Source organism: Nesoenas mayeri, assembly GCF_963082525.1.
Source record: "Nesoenas mayeri genome assembly, chromosome: 19".
NCBI lineage: Eukaryota > Metazoa > Chordata > Aves > Columbiformes > Columbidae > Nesoenas > Nesoenas mayeri.
In genome coordinates, this window is record NC_137568.1 from 3,243,543 (window position 1) to 3,268,102 (window position 24,560).

The window sequence follows — 24,560 nt, forward strand, 5'->3', positions numbered from 1 at the left end:
TGACATTTGGAGCATTGCACAACTTGACACAATTGGCAGCGGGTTGGCTTTCTCATGCTGTTCCCTCCACGCACATCCTTCTTCTTCCCCAGCCCCAGCTCTCTTCCTCCCTGAGGGAGCAGCTGGTGCTGGGAGCTGCTCCTGGGGAGGATGAGCCCTCTGAGCCCCTTTCTTGCCTGGGTAGGAGATGATGTATGATGGAACCCCCCTGGGAGCCTGAGGGTCCTGCTTTACTTCCACGTGGATCCTGTGGGGCATGGAGGGGTAGTGCTGAGCCCCATGGGGTGCTCCCTCCTGCCTGGGGGTGGTGGCAGGGAGGGGGGGACATCCCTGGGGTGGTCCCTTTAGGGCTGAGCCAGCCCTGTGATCCCACTCCCATGGGGTGGGCACTGGGTGGCTCTGTGTCCCCCATCCTGCTGCTGCAGCCCCGCAAGGTCCCAACAGCTCAGCTCAGGGGAGCCCCATGAAAGAAGATTGGGGGGGTGGGGGGAGGGCTGGCTCTGTTGGCTTGTCCCTTTGTTTGTCTCATGTCACTCAGGCAGTCCCACCAGAATACGTGAGCAGTATTTGGGGAGGGTATCTCAAGGGATCCTTCTTTTCACTGGCAGCTCCTGGGGCTCTGGGTTTGCAGATGGCTCAGGAACATGTGTGTGGCCCCCAGCACTCAGCACGTGTCCCAGCACGATGTCCTCAGCCTCCATCCTTCCTCCACTCCCTCCATTGCCAGGTGACAACTGCCCAGACCCGTCCTTGCTGCGCTGAGCCCTTTCTGGCCACGTTGGCAGCAAATGCCTCACAGGGCTGCTGGTCCTGCTGGGGTCCCGACCGTGCTCAGCCCCTCACAGGGATGGAGAGCCGGGTAAATAATTCATCTTGCTAATTTATTAGCTGGATGAACGTCACTGAATTCCTTCCTTGGACTGCCCACCAGCAGATCCCAACCTTCCTAAACCGGAGAGCATTCCTTCCCCCGCCATTTCCGCTGGTGAGCTCTGGCTTGCTCTGTTTATTTGCAAATAGCTGGTTTGTGTGTATTGTTTGGATCACTCCGATTGCGCCTGCCTTTGATTTGGACACGTAGCTCGCTCCGAGGGTTTGCTGACCCCCGGCAGGGTGAGATGCAGCTCTGAGAACCAGGGCTTTGCCATGAGCAGCTGCTGGCTTTTGTTGCTTTTTTTTTTTTTTTTAATTTGGAATTTGTTTTCTGCATCCGATCCCTGATTTTTCTCACCACTGCTCTTCCCGTGGCAGAGAATATCCTGTGGGAAGCGGAGGGAGAGTGTGCAGTGGGGATGGAGTGAAGCTGGTGGTACTCAATGGGCTGTTGGGTTGTGGTAGCAGTTGCTGTTCTCCCATTCTTGGTGCCATGGGATGGAGCAGATGAAGCTGGCATGGCTGGAGCCATTCTTTTCTGGAGTAAATGCTCTGAAACCCACTGGCTGGTTCAGCTCCATCATACTGGAGTGCAAGCTGCCTGAGATTCCCCATGCGTGATGCTTTTTCCAGGGCTTGGGTTTGAGTCTGTCTTTTCCATTGCTTAGGGGATTGATTTTTCTCATGAGCCTTGGGGGCTGGCTAGAGAACCCCGTTCCACTTGGTCCTGTTTGGGTACAGAGTCTCAACAGCACAGAGGGTCTGGACCCAACCCCAAAGGTAGTTTGGGCTGCATTGCATGGCAAGAGACCCTGTTGCAGATCTGGAGGTGACAGGGCCTGCAGCCTGACTGGAGATCCAGCAGAAGAGGATGCCATGTCCCAAGCCTCGGGCTGGGGTCATCCTTAAAATTACACATGGAAAGCTCCATAGAGAAGAGCAGCCTCCTCTGTCCTGTGGGAAGCACAGGCTGTCCTGTCCCATCCGAAGGTGCTCGGGGTTGGGGAGTGTGGAAGGAAAAGCTTTATCCTTTACAGCCAGTTACCCAGGCAGGGGTGTTTGGAGCTGATGCTCCAAGGGCTGTGGGGGTCTGTGCTGGAGGAGGATGGAATGGTGTTTTTTCAACAGCTTCTTTTCTAGGCCAAATCTTCCCACCGCAAGGAAGGGCCTAGAGCGAGACGACATTGCTTCCTCTGCCAAGAAGGCTGTGAGAGTCGTGTCTCTCCTGGCTTGGTGGTGGGAGCTTGTGTCCCCCAAAACTTTCCTGGGGATCTCTCAGCCTTGGCCGTTACCTCTGTGTGAGGAGGGGGTGCAGGGCAGAGCCCTTTGTTTCTGCCCAGGTTTTAGGGCAGGTGTTTTTCCCAGCCATGCAGGCAGCGGGTCCCGGTGCCGCCACGCTGGGCTCTGGCGGGTGAGTGGCAGTGGCTCTAATTGTGCCTGAATTCCTCTGAACCACAAGTGAAATCTGCAGAAATACAGAAAGTAAACAGCTCAGGGCTGAAATTCCCGGCACTTTGGGGAACCTTCCACTAGGAAAAGTTTCCAAACTGCTAAAAAATAAAAAGTCTGCTGTTCCTCCATCTTGACCGTGCGGAGACCCCCCGGACTGGGAGGGATGCGGCCGCAGCGCGGTGGGGACTGTGCCGGGAGCCCTGCAGAGCCAGGCTGGCTTTGCGCCTTGGAGCAGCTGGAATAAAAGCTCTTCCCAGGGTAACTTCTTTTTTTATTCCTCTGCTGCACACGTCTGCTGAGCAGGAAGGTTTTAATCGCCTGCTTGCAGATTGCGAGAACAATTGTCCAGAACGTTGGAGCGACCTTTGCCGAGCGGATAGGGGACAGGGAAATGTCAGCGGGAGGCAGCGCTGCCCCGGGGTGCTCTGCTTGCCCTGCGGGTGCTGGAGGGGGACAGAGGCCATGGAAAAGGCTGAGTAGCCTGTGCCTGTCCCTCCCTGTGCCCTGGCACATGGATTGGGGAAGATGATGTCCCCTTAGCCTGTCCCCCAGCGCAGGTGTGACTGTCCCCAGGTGTGAGCATCTCTGATGCTTACCCCATTGTCCCTGCTTGCTGGTCTGGTGCCTGGCCCCTGGGTTTCCCCCTGTGCCATGCAGACCCTGAGAAGCCTTGCTTGGGGCTGTGACGGTGACATGGAGCCCCAGCAACGTTTGCTGCCCCATCTGCACTCATGCTGCTGCCTGTTGGCTCCATCCTCAGGGAGCTGGGCACCTGGCTGGGAGCCAGCAGCTCAGCACCTGAAACTGTGGTAAATTTGGGCAAGAAGGACTGAAGTGTGCACATGAGTGCATTTTTGGGGTGCACTCTGTGGGAGAAGCCTGGATTTCCTGGGAAATATCCCCCCATGGGACCCATTCTCCCACCCACGCGTGGCAAATTCCCAGTGACCCCTTCATCTCCGGTTGGGGACAGTCCCGGCACCTCCTGACCCCGCAGCCCCATGGGGCAGCTCTGGTTCCCTTGGCCTTTCCCTGCGGGTCAGGCCTTTCTCTGGCTCCTCTCCGAGGTTTCGGATCGTCTCTTGGAAAAGTAAAGCCATAAAGTTTGCCCCAGTTGGAGCACAAACCCACAGTGGCTGGCTTGGGAGGCAAGCACCAGACCCAATGGATATTTATAATGCATCAGCAAGGTTAAAAATAGCAGAAATTTAAGTGCAGGAAGTAGTTTTGGGGTTAAAAATCTTTTGCTTCAGATTTAGGATACCAGGGCTAGTGCTGGCCATCCTCTGTCCCTGTACTGTGTCCCTTGGGGCTCTGTGGGTCCCTCCTCCTGGTGCATCGGGTCACATTTTGTGGCTGCAGAGATTGTCCCTGTTCCCAGAGGAAGCTGGGCTGCTGTGGGGAGCCCCCAAAACTGCAGTGCCAAGACAGTGCTGCAGGAGCAAGCAGAGAGAGGCAGAGCAGGGCTCGGCTGTGGAAGCATCACCCGGTCCCAGCTCCTGTGCATCCCACCCAGTTGCTTTTGTTGCTGCAGCCGTTTGTTCCATTGCCAGAGGTCGGAGGGGTACCCGGTCCCTGCTCCCAGCATCTCCACTGCCAGCAGGCACATCTGGAGCCGATGGCTGTGCTGCTCCTGATGCCCTGAGCCCCATCAAATCCTCCCGAGGGTCCTGCAGTGCACCCAGCTCCCTGGGAACAGCGGGTTTGGAGGATGCTCCCCCAGACCCCATTCTTGGGAGCTGGGCTGGGCTCTGCCCAGCATGTTTCTGGTACAGCAGCTTTACAGGAAGAGCCAAAGGTTTGGAGTCCAAAAGCTGGGCAGTTCAGCATCCCCCATGACCACCTCTTGCAGCCACTACGGCTGAGACACCAAACCTTCACAGATCGCCGTGCAGGCACGTTTCTTGGCATTGATGTCTTTATTTTGCTTCAACTCAAACCTTTTCCCTGTTGACACAGCAGCGGCTTTGCTCAAGCTGGCTGGGCCTGAGCAGGGTGACCTTTCCCGTGTTTGCTGTCTGGGCTCAGGTTCTGTCCGTGCTTTGGGCTGTGGCTCCACAGCCCCCAGTGAAGCCGGTGGAAATGCTTCCATTCTCTGAGCTGGCACTCAGCACATCCAGTGCCACCTCCCCCTTTTCATTTCTGTCCTCCTAGTTTTTGGCTCCTCTCCTAGGACCTGATCCCATCTAATTTCCCACTTGCAGAGGGGCTGGGGTTCCACTGTGCATTCCTCTGGCTCCTTATGAGGAACAGTTGAGGGAGCTGAGGCTGTTCAGCCTGGAGAAGAGGAGGCTGAGGGGAGACCTTATCACTGTCTGCGACTGCCTGAAAGGCGGTTGGAGCATGGAAGGTGTTGGTCTCTTTTTCCAAGTAAGTAGCCAGTGATTGGACAAGAGCAAATGGCCTCAAGTTGCGCCAGGGAAGGTTCAGATTGATGATTAGGAAAAAATTTTTCATGGAAATGGTTGTCAGGCATTGGCACGGGCTGCCCAGGGCAGTGGTGGAGTCACCATCCCTGGAGGGGTTTAAAAGGCGTTTAGATGAGGTTCTTAGGGACATGGTTTAGTGCTAGAATTAGATTAGGTTATGGTTGGACTTGATGATCCTGAGGGTCCCTTCCAACTGAAATGATTCTGTGATTTCTTAGTGGAGTGCTGGAGGGAAAGGGCTGATCTATCCCATCTCTGTGTAACTACCAGCGATATAACTCCCTTCTCCCAGGAAAGAATCCCCTCCTTAGGAGGGCTCTTTAAGGGTTAACCTTGCACTTGCATCCCCTGTGGGAGGGTGCCTGTCCCAAGCCTGACCCAGGGGAGGTTTGGGGACATCCAGTCCTGCCTGTCTGGGTGCCAGCCAGGGGGAGCAGAGCATCCTCCCGCCTGGCTGGGGCAGCCTGGGACCCCCCACTGCTTCCTCTGCCATGGGACACATTTTGGGGAGTGGAGCCAGCAGCCTCACGGCTGCTTTGGCAGCATTTCGAGTAGAGCAGAATGAGGCAGGGATGGAAACTGGAGACGAGCTGGAGGTTCCGTCTGTGACAGCGATTCCTGTGGGATTCGGGTGGACTCGCCTGTCTGGTTCTGGGTAGCAAAAGCGATGCCTTAAACCTTCTGGGGGCTGTCCCGGAGCATCCTCGTCCCCTCTCTTCTTCCTAAGCCCAAGCAGCATGTGAACCCAAACTCTGCCGTTTATTATCCTCAATGAAGCAAACTTGCTAATGTTACTTTTTGGCAAAGTCTTACTGAGAAGTCCTCGAGGGTGAAATGAAACAGGGTCACAGAAGGGTTTAATTCAGTACTTTGTCCTTCAAGGGAAGGAAAAGTCAGACAAGAAGTTTTAAACATTTTATAAAAATACCCACATGTGCTCAGCGCAAAACTCACCATCTTTACCTAATTTAGAAAATGACTTTATATGGAGAAAGATTTAACACCGCTCCATGGAGGGGAAGAATAATGAATACGTCTGTACCAAATGGCACTGTCATCCGAAGATCTCCAAGTGCTTTCGAAAGGGTTGGAGAGAAATAATTGTTCTTTTCTTTCCTGGTTTTAGAAACTGAGGCATGGGATGAGAAAGCCAGAAAAGCGCAACTTTCACGGCTAATTTTAGCCATTTGAAGTCCAGATCTAAGCACCTAAATAAATGGCCTGATTTTAATAGACTGCTGGTCAAGTCTCCAGGGTGAAACCTGGAACGAGCCTGGCTCTGTAGGTCTGCAAAGGTGGCCTGGGTCTGGAGAGGGAGCCTCCTTACCTTCATCTGCCACTGCGAGCCTTGCGAAGATCTGGGAGCAGACAATGGAGCTAATGAGAGGGGAATTGATTTTTCTCTGAAGTTCAAAGAAATTTATCTAAAGAGTTGCTGTTTGGGGCAGCCTTGCTTTAGGCTGCTGAGTTCAGGTCTCTCAGTAGTGCCAGGGAATGGGGTCTGGATCCTTCCAGGTGTGGAAAAAAGGCCTTTTAGTCCCCATTATCACACTCAAACCTCTGAAATTTGTTTAATAATAACGAGTGGTGAAGGGAAAGAGGAAAGCGAGGTACCCGAAGCACCTGCGTTAACCCGAGCATCTTCTCAGATGAGGAATTGGCTCTGGGATGCTTTTGGCAGCCCATGGACCATCTTCCTCAACAGCGGGGGGGCAAGGCTGAAGCTGCTGCTCTGCCCCACGTCCTGCTGCTGCCCAATGTGAAGCAAAACCCCTCGAAACGAAAACATGTTCTCACTTAGCTGAGCAGTCTGCCAGGTCTTCGAGGTCAGTCTCACCAGGAACGAAGAGTGAAATGCTTGCAGAAGTCAAGCTTTGGCTGCTCATCCTGGGGAGCTGTGGTGCAGGAAGCACGCTGGGTGGATATTTGCCCACAGCACAAGCAGGGTGCTGGATGCCCAGTGGTGCCAATGGGGAAAAAGGCACCCCAGGTTTTTGCATTTCGCTTTCCACTTGCTGCTTGGTAGCCCCATGCCTATTTTTTTGCTCCTTCCCCATTTTGGAGTGGTTCCTCTCAGCTGTTCTCATGGGAAACTCATCCGCCTTTGCTCTCTTCTCATTTTGAGATGTTACCTCCCCAGCATGTCCAAAAGCATGTCCTGGCCCGCTGGCACTCTGGGTGACAGGAATCCTGGCTGCAGCACAGATGGGGTGGGAAAGGCTAGATCAGGGGAAAATGAATCAGGATGAGCAGAAGTACCCTTGATCAGGACAGTACTCTCTAATCCGGCTCCGTCCTCCTTATTTACAGTTGCCGAGAGGGGAGGCACGAGAAAAGCAGCCTGGCAAGATGCACAAAGCTGATCTTCCCTCCAGCTGCTTTGCTCTCGCTAATGTATTTGCTGGCAGTGCTCGCCGTACCCGGAGCACTGGAGCGCGGTCGGAGTGACTGTTCACAGCCAAAGGCAGGAGTGTTGGAGCGGGCACAGGGCTGGGAATGTCTCAGGGGGGTGATGGGATCCCCTGGCCCCTCAATATGGGATGCACGTGGGGAAATGAAGTGCTGAGGTGTCCCCTGTCCTCTCCTTGACTGGCAGAGGTGCAGGCAGGGAAACCTGGCAGCCCCTGCCTGCACCTGTGCTGCGAGCAGCACCTGGGTGATGCTTCTGCCTGTGGTGCTGGGCTAAGGGCTGGGGAGCTTTCCCCAAACTGTCCCGCTTGAATATATTGGCCGAGAGGCATCTGGGCTGTTTTTCCTCTAGCTCGACACTCAGTAAGAAGAGTGGAGACATCTGAGTGCACTGCCCTGCACTCCGAGGGACTCGATTTGGTTGTAGCTGGCAGAGGAGACCAAAATCACCCCACAATCTCCTGCACTGTAAGAGGAGGCATTTGACACTCCCACTTGCAAGCACTTCGCTCCCCAGCATCAAGCGCTCCCATAGTGTGTGGAATCTGCGCCGTGCGGGACAGCAGAACTCCAGCCAGCTGCTGCAGAATATTCTGGCATTTTTAATAAGGGTTGGTGCGGTCACTGCACTTGTTCCAGGCAAAAGCAATGAGAATTTTATGAGGTGTAAATGGATTGTGAGTGCCTGAAAGTGGCCGTGTCCCACTCCGTGCATGCATGCATGTGCTTCTGCACCTCCTCTCCTTGGCCAGAATATCTTGTCTTCTTGCAGGCTTGGAGAAAATATAAATATTAGCACCATGAGATGCTCTGATCTGAGTTTCCGTGTTGTTGTGGTTAAAAACCCCTTCTTCAGGCTGTGTGATTCATTAGGGCCCAGTCTCCGGGGTTCAGAGGGAAACTGGAGCAGCTGTTAATGAGGGAGCAGTAATATCTAGATCTCGTTTCAAAGCAATAATGGAATTAGGAAGGAGACAAACACAGATCAGTCCCGTGCCTGATGGCTTCATTTTCAGCTTCTTTCTTGCTTTTCGCTTTATTAGTTAGAATTAGAACATCCATTTTGCATTAGAGGGCAGACGATGAAATCACACAGGATTGAGGAGTTACCAGCGATGGGCTGAGATGGGGAAGTTTGGGCTTTCTCGGCCATTTCAGAGAGATTTAGCTGCAGAGAACAGGAGTGCAGGGGGAGCAGGAGGGGACGGCGAGGCTGTGATGGAGAGAGAGACAGGACAGCGAAGGGCAAGAGCTGGAGCCTGCAGCCTCTTTAGCAAGCCTTGTAATATGTTATTAATGGAAAAGAAACTGCAATTTTTATTTTGTGGAAATTCTTTTGTTCCACATTAATTTTTAAAGGGCGCTTTGCTCCCATTACAGCCTCCTGCCGGAGCGCGGTGCTGCCTGGGAGGAACTGCCCTTTGAAAGGCTTTGGGGGACCCATTTTGTGTCTAGACAGGGATGCAGGGCTACAGGGTGTTTCCCCAGTGCATCCCAACCCCACTGCTCTGCTCACATTCCCCGAGCATCACTCAGGCCCTGGGGTGGGAGACGTGGAAGGTGCCTGGTCTGGGCTGCCTTCGTTAGGTCCTGGGGCTTGATGAGGGCTTGCCTCCACATGGAGCTTGCTCTTAATTAACTCCATGTGCATAGAGACACGTGGATCCCAGAACAAGAACAAAGCGCCCTTATTCCCCAATAAGCTTGTCCGCACATAGAGTAAATCAATAGCAGCTCATCAGGAGCAGCGCGCTGCTGGCTGGAGATGCGCCTGAGGATGAGTCACATCCAGAGAGGGGGGCAAAGTAAAATAAAAGAAATTTTAAAAGAATCTGAGATTTGAGTCCAGAGCTGGAGCTAAAGAATGACCGGCGTGTTTCTGGTGTGCCAGCCAAAGGGCTGGCTTTGCACCGTGTCAACTCTGCTGCCTGGTAAGCCTTGCAGGTGACTTTTGCACCTTGAACCCATAATTATGTGCCGGGTTGGCGGGTGGCTGGATATCAGGGGACTCCGTGACATCCAGGCTGGTTGTGGGTTGGTACGTCTGCACTGAGAGCTCAGCAGCAGGCGGTGCTGGAGTTTGTGCTGCCACAGGGCTTCTGCTGGGCTGTCCCAACCTGCCACCGCTTGTGCTGCCGGTAGCATTTCTGCATGGTTTTGGGCTGGAGTGTGTGGGGTGAGTCCTGCTTTTAAGCTGGTTTTGCCCCATTTTGGGCTGTAGCTGTGTGGGCACCCAATGCTGGGAGGCGTTTTGGGGTGACATCTCCTGAAGTGTCTGTAGAAGTGCCATGGCAGAGCTCAGATCCGCAGCAGGGCATGCTGAGCACCGTCCCAAACGTGCCTGCCTTCCTCTGTCACCTCCCTCCTCCTCCTCTGCCAGCGAGATGCTAATTAATGAGTTCCCAGCCATGGATTTGTATGCAGGGAGCAATTAGACTGGGCTCATGGGCAGGCACGGGGAGCAAGCCCTGCCCGACCCCCCCTCAGTGTGCTCCGGCTCCTTCTCCCCGCGGCAGCTCCGCATCTTGCTGCGCCCCGTCGTTCCGCATCAACCCCGCGCCCGTGACGGCTTTTAGTCATATTTAGTCGCTGCGGTATTTTGACGTGACATCGAGATGTTTCATTCATGCAGACGAATGTTCCTTGTCGGCACCTGAAGAACAGAGTCGGGCGCAGCAGTGCGGGCACGGCCGGTGGCTCCAGCATCACGCGGAGATGCTGCCCCCGGGCATCACCCGCTGCTGTCTTGAACTGGCTGCTTCCTCCCTACGTGCAGGCAGGAGCAACCTCAGCCATATGGGGGGAAAAAACAGCAGATTTGGGGCTGAGGTGGCTTCCATCTTCACTTCTCCCCTGCATAAGGACCTTCTTAATGCTCACTCCCATTGTGAAAGCTCTGCATCGCTTATGCTGAAAAACATCCTTTTCCTTTTTTTTTTTTGTGTTCATAGACTTCAAAATCCAAAGCGTGTAAGATGGTTCCTGTCTAATTAAGTACTTAACCTGCAACAAAATAATGTATTTTATGTTGATGGGTTTTTTTTAGAAAGCAAATGTTGACTCTGTTTCTAAGCGAAACATTGAAGCAGGCCAGTTGGAAAATAGTCATCATATCCAGACTTTGTAAACATAATGTTTTTAATATTTTTCTTCCCCAGCTTGAAGCCAGGTCAGAAAACATAAACAAAAATTTGTGGGTAGTTTCAGTTGCCCCAAAGCTGTATTTCTTCAGGAAAGCTTTGCATGGAAAGTTATACCCAGCGTTTGCTAATGCAAACCATTAAGTGGAAAAGGCTGGGCTCCCGCTGGCCCCAGGGAAGGGTTTGCCCCAAAGGAGACTGTTGCCTTGGTTTTCCTTGCTTTCACAACATCCCAGGCATTGCCCTGAGAAGCTCTAGGGAGCCTGGCTGGTGTCCCCAGGTCAGGGAAAGACACTGGTGCCAGTGGAGGGGAAGAGAGAAGGTGTGGGGACACAAGGTCTGCACCCCACAACTCTGCTTTAACTGGTGTTAAGGCGTTTGCATCCTCCAGAAACAACGATACTGGTCCCTCCAGCCCTGCGCTGGTCCATAGGGTTAAAATGATGCTGTATTCATCCTTGGATTTGTCCTCTGAGCTTTTTGCAAGGCTTGGCCAGGTTTTCTCAGGGGCTTTGCGCCTGTACCCTCTGCAATTAAAATACCAGCTGGGAAGGCGAAGGACCAAGCTGCAGCAGATGTGGCTGAGCACCAGGTGCTTTTGGCTCACTCTGGAGCTGGTGCAGCCAGGAATCATGCTGCATCTGCCCCATCTCTCCCCTTTTCCAGTGCTGAGCCCCAGGCTGCCCCTTTGTAGCGAGTAGATGGGCAAAACCTGGAGTTTGAGCTTCTCTAAAAGGCTTGGAAAGCATTGACCTCAGTGTGGTGGTAATATTTCCCTGTGTGGTGGTAGAGGGCAGATGGAAGCATGTTTTGAAATGCCCCTGTGCCTCTTCACCTTTCTGGAGATCTTGGTGATGTCTTTGTGGGTCTGGCAGCTGCCTGGCGAGGGCTGTGCCCTGGGATGGGATGCTCTGCAGCTGTGGGGGTGGTCTCTCTGATCCATCCCTCCTGCCCCGATCTCCCTGTCTCTAAAATCTCGCCCGTAAGCATCCCTCATCCCTTGCCCAGGTGTCTGCAGATGGATGGGTACATGCTGTGGGAGGGGCACGGGGGTAGAAACCCGTCGGTCATGCATCTGAGATAGAGATGCAGCTGGTTTGTTTAGCTTGCTCGCATCCCAGCTCCTCGCTAACAGCTCTTCCCGCTGAGGTTTCCCCTGGCCCTCAGTCAGCAGAGGGAATTCCCTCTGCCCGAGCTCCAGCTGCAGCCCGGATCGCTGCAGCGAACGCCAGAACGGGCTGGAATTGCCACCTCTCCCGGGTTTTCCCGGGTTTTATGGTCATTGCCTGGTTACTGCATCTCCGTGCCATTCTCTGTGCCATCCTGCCGCCCACTCATTCGGGCGATTAGGGAAGCGCTGAATTAATCAGCAGCTGCTGTTGACCCTGCAGAGCCATCCCCTCTCCTGTGCTCCCCGCTGCAGCCGCTGACATCCCTTGCTCTGGCTGAATCTGTTTTTAATAGGCTGGGATTGGGTTCAAGCTCCTGCTGACAGCTGGGGGGGCTCAGGAGTTTGAGGGGGCTGCAAGTCATTCCCCCAGCAGGATGTGGCTTGATAGGGAGAGCGTGGTCCTCAGGGGTGCAGTGGGAGGCAGAGAGCCTATATCACCTGCGCCAGATGGATTGTTGATGTTCGCAGGGAATATTTCAGCTCCACAGGGAATATTTGGGGTCTGCAGGGAGGGGCGCAGGGTTTTCCTGCCCAAGGGGGGTTAACCCAGTGGTGGCAGAAGTAAAAAGCTCATCAAGGCTTCTCAGAGCGTGTTGGCGATGGTAAGGGAAGCGGAGGAGCTGCCAGGACAATTAGCATGGGCTTGTTCTCACCAGCACGTCCCTGGGATGGAGTGACTTTATAATCAGCCTGTCGCTTCCCCGGCTTTATTAATACATTGATTTTCGGGGGGGATTTGGCTCCATGTGGCATGGTGCCTGCCAGCGAAGCCTCTGCGGGGAGAGGGGGAATTCGAGGTGGTGTGTCTCTGGGCATGGCAATGTCTCATTTTGGAAGCTGTTCAGGCTTCTTCCTAGGGGACCGATGGTGGAGGAGGAGGAGAGACATCCCCTCCATCTGTGCACTGCCCCAGGAAGAGATTTAAATCACAGGCTCGCGAAACAGATAAAATGTGTCTGTTTTGCTCAGGCTTTGAAGTTTGTAGGAGACTCCCAGAGAAGCTCTGCTTTCCCATGTTGGGAGGTCTGGCGCAGGGGGGAATCTCTTTTTCTGGCCACGAAGGCAGTGGCCTCCATCCGGGCTGACTTTTGGGTCAGCAGTGAGGACTCAGTGCCCTCCTTCAGCTCCTGGGTCAGTGATGGGAGGAGGTTCTCTGTACCTCGGGTTGGTACCTTGAGTCCCCATCTGCCCTCCAGCAGTGGCAGGGCGAGGGATGCTCTCCATGGGAACATATTAATATATACATAACTATAGATAATTTTTCAAAAAATATATAAATGTATATATATGTTTAGGGTAAGTTTTACCCTGATCCACTTCCTCTCTGCTTTGCCCTCTCATTCTTTCCTGCTTCGTGTGAACCCACCCGGCCAGTGCAGCACCCCTGAATGCCACACGTGTGACCATGCAGAGCCATCTCTTCCACGTCTTCATTTCACCAACTGTTACATAAATCCGCTTTTATACTGAAATTGTGGACGTCACTGAAGCTCTGTCCATACCCATAACATCACTGTTGCCATGGGAACCAGCGTACTTCCAAGGGGGAAAAAAGTAGAAGGAGACTAAAAAAAGGACAAAGAAGGAACAAAATAAGACAAATATGTGACATATCCCAACTATGTGTTGGTGTAGGATGTTACAAAGATTTTGCTGCAACTTGTTTAGGAAGCCTTGCATAACAGTTTTTGTCTTGAGTAGTACAGCGAGCTGGATCAGGGCCATTAGAAGCTTAATAGTATCCCAAATATCCCGAATGCCTTAATGAAATGGAGGAGCCTCTGGCAACTCTGCACAAGGTGTATTTTATGTGTGAGCATGAGGAGAAGAAGCATCTGTCCATGTTGCAGCATTTACTGGGGTTTCTGTGGGTTTTCCTCCTGGCTGGGGCTGCACATCATGACAGGGGGTGGAAACACTGGGTGGTGTGGATTGTCCCAGTGAGCAGTCAGTCCTGCTGCTCTTCTGCTCTGCTGAGCTTTGAGGTGCTATTAAGGGACAATTTACAGCTAGCAAGTTTAAAAATATATATATTTGGGGGTTAAGTGTCTATCCACTATGCACTTCATAAGGCGTGGTGGGAAATAAGGTCTTAAATATATTATTGAGCACCAGTTTTGGCACATTTAGTGTATTTTAATGGGTAACCCCAGGTCCCTCCTGCAGAGGAGGAGTCCATTAGGAAGGATTTTAGTGCTCACAACAACATCTTCATTAATGCCACGTGTGAGCTGATGGAGGGAGCACATCCCGGGGGTCCGTCATGGGAGGTGATGGCCAGTGCGGAGCCTGAGCACAGGGCATTTTTGGGTTGTTCTTTTCGGTTCTCTGCTCTGTGATACCAAGACAGGCATGAGGAGGAAGGAAGGACTGGGATGAGAAGCCAGAATAATTTCAGCCTGAAGTGCTCTGGCTTGACATTTTATTCTATTTTGTAAAGCACCCATCCTCCCAGGTGCTGGTCCCAAGGCTGGGCTGCCAGCAGCTGAGCCCTCCCAACTTCCAGTTCAGAAGTTAATTGCAAGCGATATGTATGGCTTTTCTTAAAAGCTCCAGCTCCTGAAGTTCAGAGATTATACAAGACACTCAGCTTGCAGGATTTTTTTATCTTCTTTTTTTTTTTTTTTCTTTCAGCAATAAGATTTTAAACCCTTTTTGTTGCTGAGAAAAAAAACCTTAAAGTACAAATCTAAAAGGTTATGGGGAAATAATTCCATAACAGTAAAGCAAATAAGGACATTGTCAGGTGGGGTTTTTTTGACAAAACATCTTTTTTTTTTTTTAATCAAGCACCGTCTCCTCTAAATACAGCATCATTCTTTGCTTCACCACCTGGGTGGCTGAGCAGGGTTCCTCTGCACTGCTGAGCAAATCCCACATCCCCCTTGAGAGGCAGCTGCATCTCCTACCTGCAGCTGACAGGGCAGTTTTTAAATCTTTGGGAGAAAAATGAAAAGATGACTACTCAGCAAAATCCCCTTTCCCCCTCTTCTTTTGGGCTTTACATTTGCCGTTGTGCATTACGGGGCCTTTGGGGACCGTGGCGTGGCCGTGGTACCGGTGAGACGGGAGCAGTGCGTGGCTGTTCCACAGCAGAGGGAAGCAGCCACCGGCACATCCCCATGAACATCTGCAAGGGAAAATAAATTAGAGATGAAATTTCTAAAAAACACTGACATGAATAATCGCCATGTTTTGGTTTCCCAGGTTTAATTGTGAAGCTGCATGAATTAAAATCATCTCCTGGGTCTGTCAGTGCTGTGAGGGAAGCGGTTTTGCAGAGCAGCGATGAGGCAGAGATGCTCCCTGCCCGGCTTTTTCCCAACTCGGAGCCTGTGAACAGGGATGTCAAGGCTATGCCGGGCTCAGAGAGGTTGTGTCAGCTCCTGGTAGTGTGTGTTTGTGCTGCCGGATGTGGTGGCCTGGGATGGAAATACTCTCTGAGTAGTGTTTTGAATTTTTAAACCCCCTTGCTGCAGCCCCACTGGAGCACCCTTGGCTTTGCTTTCCAGGAACGGGCTCTCCTGGCAGGAATCCCCGCGGATCGTGAGGCAGGAGGAGTATGCTCCATCGCACACATGCACAGAGTGTGCCCGGGGCTGCTGTGCCTGCAAAGGGTTGTCCACCCTGCCAGGAAAAAGCGGTGTTGCTGTCAGTGCGATGCTGCAGGAAGGGCTGTGAACCTGCCGCATCTTCCCTGCCTCATCCCCCTCTTGTGTTCCCTGGAGGGAGGGGAGGTACCGCGGCTGGAAAAGCCCCTGGGAGGGCAAACTTGGGTGATAGAGACCATGTCAGGATCACACTGGAGCAGCTTCTTGCCAGCTGTGAGCCAGACAAGTGGATTTACTGGGTAAAGATGCCCTGGGAGCACCTCTGGCATGCAGCATCCAAGGGGATGCAGATGCTTCCTACAAGTGCTAAAAGCAAAAGATGGGGGCTGGTTTTGCTTTCAAAGGATTACAATAGGAAAAAAAAAATCCAATGAAATGTCAAGGATTGTGATGGGAATCCTACAGCCTTTCAACTGGACATGACATTAAGAGCGTTTTCCTGCTGGCCTGGTGCAGCTGGAGGTGGAGCTGGGAAGGGGTTATTATTTCCATCCGTGAGGCAGATTAATTCTGAGGACTTTTAACTTCCCTTGTGAACAGCCTGAATTAATGTTTTAGGATTCTAGTCCCTGCCTCCTCCCACCCCCCCAAAGGCCAGACCCTGGAAGTGCCATTATGCTCCTGTCAAAGGGGCTATTTCTGGAATTGATGATATGAATGAAGCCTAAAACTCCGCTCTCATTAACATCTGCAGCTTATCCTAGTGTCACTCCTAAGCTGGTGGGACTTGGTGACACTGCAGGGGAAGGCTGTCATTTCAACCCAATTTTCACATTGCATTTGCACAGAATTTTTTCCAGGCTTTGCCAGTGCTTTCGGCACATTTGTCAAATACCAGGCGCTGTCCCAGAGAGTGAAGGCAGAAGAGAAATGACTGTGAGTGGTGATATGGGACTCGATTGTGGCCACGGCCATGGCCCGTGTGTCCAAATGACCTCTCCTTGCCCCAGACAACAGGGAGCAGAGCTGAGGTGCTACCTGGCCAGATCCAGGCAGTTCGATGCATTTCTATGGCTGGATTTTATTGTAGGATACAAACTCGCAGCCCCAGTTGCTGCCTGGGAGCTGGTCCCCACCTTGTCCATGGAATCCTGTTCCCCATCACCCTGGCTGTGCTTTTGGGGGATCCCACCCCATCTCCCGGTGATGGCAGAACAGCAGCAAGTTGCTCTGGCGCATTGGGGCTGCTTAGGGAGAGCTGGATAAGGGCTCAGGGAAAGAACCAGAGAGGACATGGATGCAGGGAAGCAGGAGAGGAGGAACGGCCACAGCCACCTGAGAGTAGCAGTGCATTAAAGGAAGAAATATATATTAATCTCATGGAACAGCACCTGTCCCTGTAAAGCATAGAGTTGTATTGGTTGGAAGAGACCCTCAAGTCCAACTCTTAACCCAACCCTGGCACTAAACCATGTCCCTAAGGACTTCATCTTTGCATCTTTTGAAACCTTCCAGTGATGGTGACTCCACCACTGCCCTGGGCAGCCTGTTCCAATGCCTGACAGCCCTTTCTAGGAAGAAATTTTTCCCAATATCCAATTTAAACCTCCCCTGGTGCAACATGAGGCTGTTTCCTGTCATCTTGTCATTTATTACTTGGGAGAAGAGACCAATACCCTCCATGCTCCAACATCTTTTCAGGCGGCTGTAGAGAGCAGAGTCCCCTCAGCTCCTGTTCTCCAGCTGAACTCCCCAGGACCTTCAGCCGCTTCCATCACACTTGTGCTCCAGTCCCTTCCCCATCTTCATTGCCCTTTTCTGAACTCAAATGCTGCTCTCTGTTCCTGACTTGGCCATCGGTGTGGGTGCCTGACACCCCCCAGGAAAGACACCACCATCTCTGGGGCCGGGCGATGCTGTGGCATGGTGGTGCCCACTGCCCCCATTCCCAAAGAGAACCAGGAGCCGTGTGTGTGCCCCGACTCAATGGGGAGAACCTGGGATGCTGACGGACCGAGCATCATGCCCGTCATCCTCTGAGTTGCTTCTGCCCCCGAGCAACAGCTTCCCACTTAATTCACTTGCTGGTGAATTTGATCCAAACTTCTGCAACTAAATTATAGCAAGCATAATGCAATATCTTTCTCTTTTGATTATATTAAACTGGGTAGCGCTGGCTAATTGAATCTGGGGCTGTTGTCTCTTAATTACAAAAGGTCGGGCTCTGCTGAGCGCAGACAGGTAGCACAGGGATCACTCGTGCTGGGAAGGGGCTGAGGGCTCTTGCTCTGTGCAAAGACTCCTGTTTGTAACACGTAAGTGACCTCTGGATATTTTTGTTTTGTTTTGTGCTTTTTATCTTATGAATTTGAAGAGTCAAGTTATAACAAAAGTGTTACTGGATATTTCTGTGTGGCAGAAACAAGATTTTGTTTTAATTGAGAAGAACCTGTGAGCATTTTGTCTCTCTGTCTTGACTAAGTTGATAGTAAAAAATGTGAATTTTTGAGAATAAGCTGGGGTGAGCAGGTGACCCTGAAAAGTGGGGACTCTGACACCTATGGGATGGAGCAGATGGGGTGATTACCTGCTGTGTGAGTGTGGACCCTATTATTAGTGGGTTTTAAACACACTCCCTGCCTGCTCGGTGCAAGGAGCAGCCAGGACTCCCCCGTGCCAGCTCCATTCCTGGTGAATATTTCTCTCACAGAGCACAGACTGTGGGCTCAGCTGAGTGCCAGGGCAAGGGGCAATGGCAGTGCCACTGCTGCCCTTCACCTTCTTCTCATCCTCCTCCCTCTCCTCCTCCTCCCTCTCGCCTGAGCTGCCGTCGATGACCAGCACTGTCTCCTATGCTTCCCAAAGCCCCTTTGCCCCTTCCCTGCCCACACAGCACCAGCAAGTGCCGTTTCAATAAAGCACCTTCTGCTCTGGCTAATTGAAGAGTTTCCCTTTGTCAGCCTCTGGGCTCAAAGGAGGGTCAGCACAAAGCTGTAGCCATCAGCGCTTTGTGCGCCTCTGAAAATCCCATTAGCAGAAGAAAGAGCTTGAAGTTTCATTCAGCTAGAAAAAAAAAAAAAAGGCAAAAAAATAACTCTCCCTGCAACCTTCTGATCTATCAGATGCGTATTAACATACCGCCCTCAGCACTGCTGGGGTCCCTGTCCTGGGAATATTTAATCAGGGTGAAGTGTTATATTGGATTGAAATGTATTTGCTTGAGGGAGCGATGTGCTGATAAGTGGGTCTGAGGTTAAAACTGGGGAAAAAAAGCCTGCCATCAGCACATAAAAACCCTTCCCGCTCCCAGGATCCCCTTCCCCTCCTGAGATGGAGACCACAGAGGAGACCCAGCCCCAGTACAGAGTCCTCTCCACCACCACAAATGAATTTGCATGAAGATCTGCCTGTCTGGGGAAGCATCTGTCTGTCTCTATGGGTTCTGCCACCTCGCTTCCCTTCTGAATATCTCACACAGCCCTTGTAGTCACTCTTTGGGGATCTTACAGGTTTTTTTTTTTAATTCTTTATGTCCTCAAGGGCTTTGCAGAGGTCTGGCAGAGCCATGGATGTGGCTGGCTCTGCAGAGGGATGCTTTCCAGCCCCCCAAGCCAGGGAATGCCTGCAGGTCCCCCCTGGCAGCTGTCCCCCATGCCTGCCCCGCAGTGCTATATTTGGGCAGCCCACAGCCTGGACCTGACAGTCGGAATGTCTATCCCGATATCTTGTAAACATTTCTTCCGATTAAAAAGATCCAGATTTCCGACGACCGAGCTGTGACTCAGCCCCATGTGATTTCCCAGGAATTCACCCCGGATGGGTGGCAGGAGCTGCCAGCTCCAGCCCCACGCGCCCGCCGGGGAGGCACCTGCTGATTCATCCTCACCTTCTTCTTCCCCAGCCAGATAACACGACAGCACGGGCTCCCAAACACCGCCTGCCACTGCCTTGTAGCGAAAGCTCTTGTCTGACAAGGGCTATGATTATTTTCCTGGAGCCTGGAAGCTGCTGCCTGCACCCAGGCAGGAGCGTGGCCCTGGCTGCCTGCGCGTCGCAGCAGCCGATGGGGTGTTTGCCGTGCTAGGCTAGAAAATAACCCCGGCACCACATTGTATCGGCTCCTGGAGTTCACATCTCTGTGTCCCAGGCTAGAAATGTCGCCTGGAAGGATGCAGAATTTGGGTACTAGGTTTGAACCATCCCTACAACGATTTGCTGCAGCAGCGCACTTCATTCTGCCTCAAAAGTAACAGCATCCACAGTCTGTCCTGGCAGATCAGCTCTTTAAAATTTCTCCAAGAGGCAGCAGTTGGGACAGGGGATGGACTCTGCTGGCCCTCACAGTCTTAAGGCTTTTGGGCAGTCAGTTAATGGTTTTGACAGTCTTAATTTGGACTGGGAATGAAAAGTTCAAGCAGTGACTTCAGGGAAATGCTCGTGGGATAAGCCGTGACATGGTTACTAGAAAATTGTAATGTTGTTAAAGTGCTTTTCTGTAAAATGCTAGGAGAGGAAATTAATGGTATGGGGTTGTGTTGGGCTTTATTTTTTTCTAAAAGTTGATATAGTTCTTTTAATTTAATTTTTTAATCCATCACATCAGTACTCTTCTCATGCAACTTTCATTTTATAGCGGTTTTCATATTAGCTGTAGCCACTGATGTCAACGAGTAGAACATGCCATGGGTTTGCCATGAAGGTATCTGAACAGCAGGCAGGCCTTCCATGCAAAACCAGATAAAATCTAACCTAGAGAAGGTAGCATGCACCTTGCTTTAAAGACTAGAATAACCTTTCTGATTCAACGGTGGCCGCTTGCGGGTGCTCCTCTGGGTCTGTTTCTTCCTTGATGGGATGTGGTGCAGGTGGTTCGAGCGGGTGAGCATGCTGGTGATCCTGCTCAACTGTGTGACGCTGGGCATGTTCCACCCCTGCGAGGACATCGCCTGTGACTCGCCGCGCTGCCGCATCCTCCAGGTACAATCTGGGGTAGATGGGGAGCGGGATGGACTGAGCTGCGGCAGAGCTGGCTCCCTGGGTCCTGTACACACTGCCTGTCCTGCCAGCACATTAAAATGCTGGTTTTGGTGCTTGCTGTCACCAGGCAAAGCCCCTGTCAGGCTGTGCTGACCCCAGTGTAGCCAAACTTTGCTTGGAGAGCTTGGGAAGGATTAACCGTTGAGTTTATAGTGAAAGCAGAATCCAAAACAAACTTATCCCTTTATCCCAGCACTGCCTCTGCCTGGGGTTTTTAGCCCTTGGTGGTGCAAGAAGAGACCTTATTGGACTCAGGTCTCTAATCCATCCCTGGTGCAAGTGTGAAACAATGTAGGAGCATCCCTCCTTCCTTCTTTTCTTTTGCAGAGCTTTGATGATTTCATCTTTGCCTTCTTCGCCGTGGAAATGATCGTTAAGATGATCGCACTGGGGATTTTTGGGAAGAAATGCTATTTGGGAGACACATGGAACCGCCTGGACTTCTTCATTGTCATCGCAGGGTAGGCTCAGCACTACGGGTTCCCCTCTCCCTGTGCTTTTCTGTTGTCATTTGTGGCATCGCTTGGCAAGTATCGGATTTGTGGAGCAGCTGGTTTGCAGCAGTGAAGGTTGAGGGTTTGCTGGGCCTCGGGTGATGTCAGCGTTGCCCATCCCGACTTTTGGATTTTGGCCAGCCCATGCCCTGGGGCTCCTCACTGGCATTGGACATGGCTTTTCCCTCTCCAGCCTTATTGATGGTTTCGATTTCCACCAGGCGAGGTGGCTGGCGGGCGGTTGGGAGCACAGAGCGGCGTGCCAGGGAGGATAGTTCACTGAAATGTGCGTGATTGCACTCATTCTTATACTATTTTTTTTTTGAGGGAAAGCGACCAAGTTTGCCTTTTTGAGTGTTTTCCTTTCAGAGGCACCTGGTTTGAATTAAAGGCTCTTCCAGCACCCGCGAGTCTCCTGGCGGAGACTGGGAATCCACATGAAAAGTCCCTGGCCCCTGGCCAGTGAGTTGAGTTTCTTTGACACATGAATCGCTCGCCGGCCCTTGTCTCCCCTCCCTGCTCCAAGAGCCCAAAGGCCTTTGGGAAAACAGTGGGTTTTTCCTCTTTTGATAGAGCTAGAGATCAAATTTACTGGGTTTTCCTGGAAAGGAGCAGTGGAACCTCCCAGCTGAGCTGTTTACCTGGCAGGGGTTTTGTGTGCCCCATGAAGGGGCAACACCTCTGTGGGCTTTGCTTATGGTCCATCACCAGCCTCACAGGGCCACGGCACATACCTCTGCCAGGCAGCTGATAGAACCAAAGCAGTGGCCCAGTGAAACCAGTAAGGAGGTGCCAGGTCTCCCAGTGCATCACTGGCCTGGGAAATTCATTGCCACAGGGTGCTGCAGAAGCTAAAAGGTGTAGTGAGGCTCCAGACCCAGGCTGGACGCAGACATGGAGGAGCAGAAAGGCCACGAGCTGTAACCATCTCAGTGAACCCACCTTCTGCAGGATGCACCAACCTCGTGTGTTCCAACTGCACCAGCCTCTGGCTTCTCAGGGTAGGAGAGGGCTCAAAGTTTCCTCCTGAAGTGTCTGAGGCAGCGTTAAGGGCTGCAGCATTGGAATGTTGCACAAGATGGGACCCTGGGTCTGACCAGCTCTGTTAGGCTTGTAAACATCAGCAGCACAACCAGGAGCTGGTGCCTGCTAAAGCCACTTTATGTATTACTTATTTGTTCTTCTTTGTTACTTATTATACTAGAATTAATTGTGATGAAGAAGCAGAGCTTCCCTCTGCCGCAGCCGCTTCCCGCATCCCCGATGCGTGGAGACGTTTATTCACTGTAGAGGTTTTGCAGCCTTGCAGCTTGACCGCTCCCGTGACTCCTGCCAGGTTGGCTTTGCCTCTCACTAAATGATGGGCCTTTCCTTTGTGTGCATGAACTGCTCCCATCTGGGCCTCGTCAAAACCAATTCAGCTGACAAAGGATCGAACTTAAATACAAAGTGGAGCCTCTCCTTTCCCAGATGCTTTCTCTGCTTCCTTTCACACCCTGGTGCCCTCCTCCAGCCCTCACTCATCCATCCTGGAGTGCTGTGTTCTCCTCGATTAAAGATGTAGGCAAAATACACAGTGAGGATAAGATGAAAAAGCAGTGCAGGGTCAAATCCCAACAAGATGGAGGGAAAATCTGCCGGTGGCCCTTGAGTGCAGCTCCGCAGTTCCCACACGGGCCAAATTACCCTGATGAGCATCCAGAGCACGGTGTCAACAGCAGAGCAGGGGGGCAAGGGATGAGCTGAGCTCGACATGGAGCATCTTGTCCCTGAGCAGGTGTGTGATGTGGGAAAAGGGGCCAGAGCTGAGCAGTGGGCATGGAGGAGAGTGTGCGCTGGGGAGATGATCAGATCCCCACTGTATTTGCTAAATGAGTGCGTCACATTTTTGTGTAGGTCTTGCACAAGGGCTTCATTCTCCAAGTTCCTTGAGAAGTTTCTGGACCTGGCGGAGATTGAGATTGCAGAGAAACCTTTTTGTGTGTGTGTTTACCCCAAATCTGGCACTCGCAGAAGCCTGGGAGAGCCGCTCGGTGTTGTTCTCACCCCCGTTGTGATGCCGGCCACTTTTGTGACATGCCATTAAATAGTTCTCAGCTCTGTTAAACTGTCCAGAGCAATCTCCTGAGCTCATGGAGAGTAAATGACTTCTTTGTGACAATGTAATGCAATTAGCGCTAATTGTAGAGTGTGTAATGTCTGCAACACATCTCTGTAATTACAGGAAAACTTGCTGGAGATGAGAATAGCGCTGTATGATCAAAACTCAGCTTAGTGAAACGTGGCTTTGGCTGTAGGTTATGGAATTGCAAGGGGAAAAGGGAAGGAAAAAAGTGATGAATGACATCATTATGTTGTGTTATTTTAAAGAAGAGGATTTGGGGAGTTAACTTTTAAGAGAACACTTGAAGGTTAACGGGTGTTGCAAGCCAGCTCTCGCCCTCTAAAGACCATTCAATATGATTTCAACCTCTCCCAGCATAAGATGCTGAAGTATTGAGCATGAACAATTGTTTGTATCTGAAAATATGCAGAAACATTTACAGTTAAGTGCTGGCTGAGGCTCGGGCTGGTGAACCGGAGCTGTGGGATGGAGATGTGCCTGACCTGCTGTGTCCCTGGCTGCTCCAGGACCCAGCACCTGCTTTGTCTCCCCCTGCTCTGCCCAGGACGCAGGGACCTCTTCACTGCTTGATCTGTGCAAAGAGGATAGACACAGGTTGAGATCCGTCTGCTCCTCATCTGGAGCCATCCACAGCCCCAGCCACTTTGCTGCAGTCCCACCAGCTTGCAAGTGATCAGCTTATTTTGACTTTAGCCAGACAAGGACTTCCTTGAACCCCTGCATCCCTGTGGACTGAGTTGTGCTTTAAACCATCCTCATAAAAAAAAAATACCAACCCCAAAACAACAACCCCTCCCCAAAGGTTAATTATTTTCTGAGGAGAAGCTTTAAATCAGAAGATAATTTGGTGGTGTAAGAGCTTACAGGGCTCCTCTCTGCCTTCTCTAGGCACAGGGTCCAACAGGCTCTGGGTCCGTGCCTGCATTTCTGCTCCCCCGAGCAGGGCTGTGCATCATCCGTGTTTGAGATGAGCGGGTCTGCGGTTACTCCGGGCTCAGTCAGTTGTTTGGTCAAGTGCTTGGAGTCCCGTTTGTGCTTTGTTCATTGTAACAGTAACCGGCCTCTTAAAGGACTTTGTAGGAAAGTTAAACACTTCTGGAACACTTTGCTTACAATTTGAGAGGAGCTGAGGCAGGAGGTGCTTGGCAGGCTGCTTTCTACAGACACAGAAATGCCATTTCTTTTTATCTTTGCTTCCTGAGCACTTCTTCTAATGTTCATCCCTTAAGGATGTCTTGCTGCCTCCTGGTTTTGAGTGCTGAATTTCGGGGATGTGATATGCTGCAGGAAGCCTTGTTGTGTTCATAGGTGCCAGGAGAGAAAGGGATGCTGCAGTCCCCACTCCATCCCTGCTCCTTCTCAAACAAAAGCACCAGGTGGTTTCTGAAAAGCTCTTGAGCTCAGAAATTGGGGTAAGGTTGGTGATGCTGATCAAGGGGCTGTTGCAACTCCTTGATTCAGATATGGGGAAGAAAGCACTGGCATAGGGCTGCCTGTGGGGGTCCCTGCTGCAGCCTCCTGCTGCCACTGTGGGCAAAGGCTGTTCTTCCCCCATGGATTAGTCCCTTCATCCCATGAAAATGAAAAAAAGGCAGAAATGAATTTTGCTTTTTCATAACCTCTGCCTATATTGATCCCTTTCACGTTGAGGAGCAGCACCTTGGAGATGTGGATGCACAGTGCCCTTGGCGCTGCCTAGGCATCATTAGTGCCGTGAGGTAATTGCCCGTGTAAGTGGCCGATTTGCACAGGCAATTACCCAATGTGCAATCACAGCCGCGGCCCCTTTGAGCTGCAGTGAAAGCTGCACCAAACCCTCTCCAGGGATCCTCCCTCTCTCCAGTGCTTTCCCAGGTAGGTGCAAGTGTCCTGGGAGCCA

General features: G+C 51.9%; 1 protein-coding gene across 1 annotated transcript in view; it reads left to right on the forward strand.

The window, feature by feature from the left end:
* CACNA1G (calcium voltage-gated channel subunit alpha1 G) overlaps positions 1-24,560 on the forward strand; it is a gene marked incomplete at its 3' end in the record, with an annotated part of 137,244 nt that overhangs the window by 19,599 nt on the left and 93,085 nt on the right. Inside the window, exons 2-3 of the mRNA XM_080356526.1 lie at positions 19,891-20,002; positions 20,390-20,523. Of these exons, the coding sequence (XP_080212652.1) occupies positions 19,910-20,002; positions 20,390-20,523 (227 nt within the window). The 5' untranslated portion in view covers positions 19,891-19,909. The remainder of the gene's footprint in view (positions 1-19,890; positions 20,003-20,389; positions 20,524-24,560) is intronic.